We start from the raw sequence: 6,244 nt of genomic DNA, 5'->3' as shown, positions 1-6,244 counted from the left end.
AGGGTTAGTGCAAAACCTAATTGATATAAAAATATAGCATTAAAATATTAAATAAATAAATTTACTTATAAGAAAATATGATAAAGAAATTTAAATTGTATCAAAGCAATGTTTAATTTACAGATAATTTTAATATAAATTCTCATACACAAATTCGGTAAAACAAACATAATTATCTAAATATTTTTAAATATTTTTCTAACCCTAATATTCCTTCAAAACGAAAATTTTATATTATATAATTTAATTAGGCAAACATTATAGGTCCTACATTTGAATCTCTTCCATAGATGTCTCTCCTCTCATAGGCTAAGTTTGATTATGTTTTATTTTACTCTTGTAATTTAAAAACAAAATTGTAAAAGTATAAACACAATAAATTAATATATCAAACAATATGAAAAGAAAAAAAAAAAAAAGAATTAAAATCAGCCACTTGACCTAACCAAAGAGGGAGTGGCTTTAAAAAAAAAATCTCAAAAACTTCATTATAAAAAGGACCTTAGTGAAAACTCTAGTGGCATCTTCCACAAACTCCCCACTTCCTTTCCTCCTTTTTGCTCATTTGCATTATTATTCTTCCCTTCCATCTCTTAACCTTAGAGATGGCAAAAGTTGCAGATAAGTCCCTTTTTCCTAAGCCATTTCTAATCTTCTTTATCTTGTCTATCATTTTTGGGTTTGGAATAACTCTATCTGAGGCTGGTTTTCCCAAAATCAGACACTACAAATGGGAGGTTGAGTACATGTTTTGGTCGCCAGATTGCGTCGAAAACATCGTCATGGGAATCGACGGCCAGTTTCCCGGACCAACGATTAGAGCCAACGTTGGCGATACTGTCGTTGTGGAGCTGACTAACAAGCTCCACACTGAAGGTGTCGTTATTCACTGGCATGGAATCATGCAACGGGGTACTCCCTGGGCTGATGGCACTGCTTCCATCTCGCAGTGTGCCATTAACCCAGGTGAAACATTTACATATCGGTTTGTGGTGGATAAGGTAAAAATGTTTTAGAATGTCGATGTTGATGGAAAATATTGATTTTTTTTTCTATAAAATTTAATTTATACATATGTTCTTTTTTGTGGTAGGCTGGGACATATTTCTATCATGGCCATTTAGGGATGCAAAGATCGGCAGGGTTGTATGGATCTTTGATAGTGGATCCAGAAGAAGGAAAGAATGAGCCATTCCATTATGACGAAGAGATCAACTTATTGCTTAGTGATTGGTGGCATCAAAGTGTTCACAAGCAAGAAGTTGGTCTCAGCTCCAAACCAATTCGTTGGATTGGCGAGCCTCAGGTAATTAGTGCCTCATCAACTACGTTATAATCATTTGTTGATATTAGTTTAATTTATTTATACAAAAGATTCCTCCACTTTAAAATACATTTCAATTATGCCCTTAATTTTGAAAAGTTGAATTGTTTTCCTTTATACTTTGAAATTTATTAATAACCCTCCTTTCTGATTTAAATAATTTGGAGAATGAGCGACCATATGTTCAAAAATTGAAATTGGAGAAGTCCACTTGACAAAAAAAAAAAAAAAAAAAAAAAAAAAAAAAAAAAAATCTTCTTGAAAAAAATTCAAAATTAAAGAGTATTTTTTACACAAAATTTGGTAAGTATACAAACGAAACTAATCACAATCTGGAAGTATACTTAAAACGTCTTAAAACTAATGTACTTTAATAATTTTTATTTGATTTTTTTTAAAAAAAATCATTTAAAAAACAAAAATGCTACATATAACAGATTTTTATTAAGTATTAGTCGGATTATACATAAGATGTTGCGCCCAAATTTTATCCCATTTTTATAGCATCCAAGGTTGAGATTTTGATATTTTTATTAATATTTTAATGAAGATTACAAACCACTTTTCAAATTATGTTTCTTTCTTTACAAATATTCAAAATGCATTGCTGATTTGCTTTACACAAGCAAAACAACTGTCCTTCCCTCTTCCTCTCCTTGAAGTGTGTGTGAGTTTTTTTCTTCATCTTTTGTACTGTTTGACTTCAAAAGTTAAATGTGACAGTGTGTGATTGGTTTATATTTGGTTGTTAAAAATAATTAAATAATTGACTTAAATTATCTAAATATAAAATAAGTTAACAACTTTTAGGTTTTGTATGTTAAAAGTTTCTTTAAACTTGTGAGGAGTGTTTTAGTACATATTCTTAATTTTTAATTTACTTTAAAAATATCTAATAAATTTCTATACTTTAAATTTAATATCTATTTGTGACATATTTGATGCTTTTAAAATTAAACAAATTTATCGGACTTAGGATGTGTTTGGAATATATTTTCGAGTGTTTAATTTAAAAAATAAACAATTTTAAAAAAAATTGGAGTGTTTGACAACCACTCAAAATAGTTTCTGAAGTGTATTTCAAACAATTTTGATAAAATTTTTTTAAATAAAAATGAGTTTTTTGAAAAACATTTCTTTTTAAGTCAATCCAAATAGGCCTTAATTAAAATCGTAAGTTGTATCTAATAAAATCCTAAAATTTTTATTTTGAACACAATAATTTATTCATTTTATAAAACGTCGAATAGGTAGACTTATTAAACACAAAGTTGAAAATCCAGGGACTTTTGTTAGAATTTTTTTTAAAGTTTAAGGACTTACTACACAAACTTCAATAGCTTAAATCACTGATCAAAATATCAAAAGTTTAAAATTTTCCACCCATATTATTGTATTATAAAAAAAACATGAAAATTTATAAAATTTACTTTTTTAAAAGTAAAATTACATATTTAATTCTTGATATGCCCACTATTTTTTTTTTTTTTTTTAAGGTTGTCTCTAAATGCTTGATTATTTTTAGCATTACCACTAATGTATGGAAGATCCATATATTGTGACACATTTCTTTAAATTTTAGATAAAATTACATATTTTAAAGTTGATTGAAAACACTTGAGAGATTGGTGGCCCCCACCTCTTCTCAACTTAAATTATCAAAATTGATCCAACTATATAGGTCCATTTTATTGGTAATAACCCATTTAATTAGCTGTTTAAACAAACTTAAGAAATTAAGTATTCTTTTTTTAAGTATTAAGATAAGTATATAATTCAATATTAAAAATACAAAAGCCTCAAACTACAAGAATCAAACACATAAATATCTTTTTTCAAACATATATGTAATTTAAGCCTTATATAGCTCCCAACAAAAGCAATATATATATATATATATTCTCCCTCTTCTAAAATCAATATTCTTCCTTGCTTAAAATATGGTAATTTATTAAACATATATAATGATAATAATTATTTTATTTGTTAATTTATTAAACACATGCTTTTTGGAAAGTTCAAATTTGCATGTGTCAACCTTTGCTTGTAAAGTTCAAATTATATATAGATATGAGGAAATATTAAGCTGTACACAACTTTCTACTTTTAAATTATTTATATAAATAAAGGTAAATTATTAAAAAAAAATCATGTACTTTTCCATTTGTTTAAAATATGATTAAACTTGTTAAACTTTTATAGAATTAACAATTTAGTTTTTGAACTTTAAGAAATAACAATTTAATTCTCATACTTTTAAATTTTTTTACAATTTTCATCTCTATCATGAAACATCTCCTCAAAATTAAGTATCAACTTTTATTACGTAACGACTTGGTTCTTATAATCTATAAATAATTTTGATTTTCAATTAGTTTATCGATCTACATGAATAAGCAATTTCACTAAAACTTATTAATACTTTTCACAATAAACACTAGATAGTCATTACAAAATTTAAAGTATATGGACTAAATTGTTACTTGTTAAAGCTCAAGAACTAATTGTTACAAATTTGAAGATACATGGACTAAAAGTTTTGAGATTAGATTGTTACTTTCATGAATAGCTTTTTTTTCAACCTTAAAATATACTTGAACTTGCAATATTTTCTTAATTCATTAAACTATTGAACGAAAATAAGAACTTTATGAATGGGAGTAAGGTAGAAAATAAACAAGAACTCGAACACTACTGCACCATTCTCGTCCAAAATTCGAATGGATTTGAAACATCAACCAAACATAATATAGTATTGTAAGTTTTGAAAGATTTTTATTAGAGATTTAATTGTACTTTGTTTTATTTTTTTCAGACCATACTGATAAATGGGAGAGGGCAATTTGATTGTTCAATTGCAGCTAAATACAACAACAATTTGAAGCAATGTGAGCTGAAAGGAGGAGAACAATGCGCACCGTTTATCCTACATGTCCTTCCCAATAAAACTTATCGGATAAGAATTGCCAGTACCACTGCCTTGGCTTCCCTTAACTTTGCCATTGGAGTAAGTTTTTTTTTTTTTCCAAAATATTTCTATACTTTTAGTAATTATAATATTATCCTCGAACTTTCATAAATTTTCACAAATGTTCTAAAACTATCATTAGATTAGATATTCCTTAAAATTTTAGACTTAAATCAAAATTTTGGAACGATGTGATAATGACCTAAAAAACGTGATGTTTTCTGTTTTAGATCATCATAGCATCATTTAAGTGTCAAATTATGAAAAAAATGTTTATTTTTTTTAAATTTATCACAAGGTAGGTTTGAAATATTTATGAAAGTTCATAAGTAATATTGAAACATATGACAAAGTTTAGGGATATTTTCCTATAATTTAACATCTGTTTTAAACTAGTCTATTTCTTTAAAAAGTTACAATTTTATCTTTTATCTTTCATAAATACTTTAAAAGTACTCCTGAAATTTAAAAAAAAAAGTGTTAATTTTTTATTTAACGAAATCGAAGCTAAAAACAGGCGTGTGGTGGTGGTGACATGGAATTGTGTGGCAATATCTAGGGTCATTGCTACATAATTCTAAATCTTGTTCTTTTATCCAACAATCTATGATTTCTACTTCAGAAATAATTTTGAAATACTTATACAAGGTCAATGATAATATTACAACTTTTAGAAGAATAAGTATACTTTCTTAAGAATGAAGGATTTAGTTTAGCAAGGCATATACATATATATATATATTATTTAGACTTTTTATTAAACTTACAAATTTTTCGTCTAGATGATAAGTCGAAAAATATTAAATCGTAGAATAAATGTCAAACTGAGCATAATTAAACTAAAACAACGTAAATCACTTGCTAAATTTTCAAACCATATGTTAAAAAAGTTTTTGGAAGTATCAATGATCTTTTTTTTCTTTTGAAAATTACTTCCTAAAAGTGGGAGTAGTTAGTGAATGTGAATCAAAGGAAAATAACCAAACAATCAAAACCCCACTTTATTGTCTAGTACTATTTTTCCTAGAAAGTTGACTCCACCTTCCTTACAAAATGGACTGCAATAATTAGGGTTTGAATTTTGGAGTATAATAATATTAGGCTCTGAATGTTTTAATTCAATGCATATGAAAATATTTTTTAATCAAAAAAAGTTTCTTTTAAAAATTAGGTCAATATAATTTTTTTTCTTTTTTAATCATGGTTTTAAATTTAAATTATGTACTTTTAATTAATCTATCTACTTTTAATAAATATTAAATTTAGTTGGATTCAAATTAGTAAAATAATAATAATAATAATAATAATAATAATAATAATAATAATAATAATAATAATCAAGCAAGAAAATACATTTGGAATATATTTTCAGAATTTATACAGAAAATAATAGATTTTTTTTTAAAAAAACAGTAAACTATTTTAAAGATTTTTTGAAAGTACAAATATAAAAATTGAGAACTGAGATAGAATGTAACTCAAAATATAGAAATGAAATGAAATGAAGTTTTAGCTTGAAAATTAAAATTGTAACAATAGGATGCAGAATTTGAAGACTAATTAAATAATAAAACTGATGTTAATTAAAACATCATTTTTGATTCATATACTTTAATATTGGTTTAATTTTAGTCTTCAACTTTTAATAAATCTTAAATTTAATCATTTAAAGTTAAAATGTATCAAAATTGATTATATAATAATAATAATTTTCATAAAAAAAATAACTAGTGAATATTTTTCTAAATTTTATAGCTGAAAAGCTTTTTGTGTGTCTTTTAAAAATCTAATAATAAATTAACTGTAAGAACTAAATTTAAGAGTTATTAAAAATATAAAAAATTAAATGTTTAAAAATATAAAAATTCAAATTAAACCATTATCAAAATATAAATACCAAGATAATATTTTAAATTAAAATTTATAGCTCAATTATTTCTATAATAACAAAT

The 6,244-nt window shown here is 25.0% G+C and overlaps 1 protein-coding gene across 1 annotated transcript; it reads left to right on the top strand.

The window, feature by feature from the left end:
- The first annotated feature begins 374 nt into the window (after nt 1–374).
- LOC150031549 (L-ascorbate oxidase-like) lies at nt 375–4,529 on the top strand. Its single transcript, XM_090308878.1, has 3 exons — nt 375–1,001; nt 1,094–1,306; nt 4,140–4,529. The coding sequence occupies exons 1-3, from the start codon at nt 606–608 to the stop codon at nt 4,401–4,403; spliced, it is 873 nt and encodes a 290-aa protein (XP_090165004.1). The 5' UTR covers nt 375–605; the 3' UTR covers nt 4,404–4,529.
- Nucleotides 4,530–6,244: the final 1,715 nt, after the last annotated feature.

The sequence above is a fragment of the Benincasa hispida genome, unplaced genomic scaffold, assembly GCF_027475165.1.
Source record: "Benincasa hispida cultivar pf3 unplaced genomic scaffold, pf3_genome.v1.1 HicScf1143, whole genome shotgun sequence".
Lineage (NCBI taxonomy): Eukaryota > Viridiplantae > Streptophyta > Magnoliopsida > Cucurbitales > Cucurbitaceae > Benincasa > Benincasa hispida.
The sequence above is the reverse complement of the archived record's forward strand: the minus strand, read 5'-3'. Positions and strand labels throughout refer to the sequence as shown.

Excerpts from the sequence above, each read along its gene's own strand:
- LOC150031549 (XM_090308878.1), top strand. The coding sequence starts at position 606 with ATGGCAAAAGTTGCAGATAAGTCCCTTTTTCCTAAGCCATTTCTAATC. Across the intron at positions 1,002-1,093 it reads ATCGGTTTGTGGTGGATAAG|GCTGGGACATATTTCTATCA; the intron begins GTAAAAATGTTT and ends TTTTTGTGGTAG. Across the intron at positions 1,307-4,139 it reads GTTGGATTGGCGAGCCTCAG|ACCATACTGATAAATGGGAG; the intron begins GTAATTAGTGCC and ends TATTTTTTTCAG.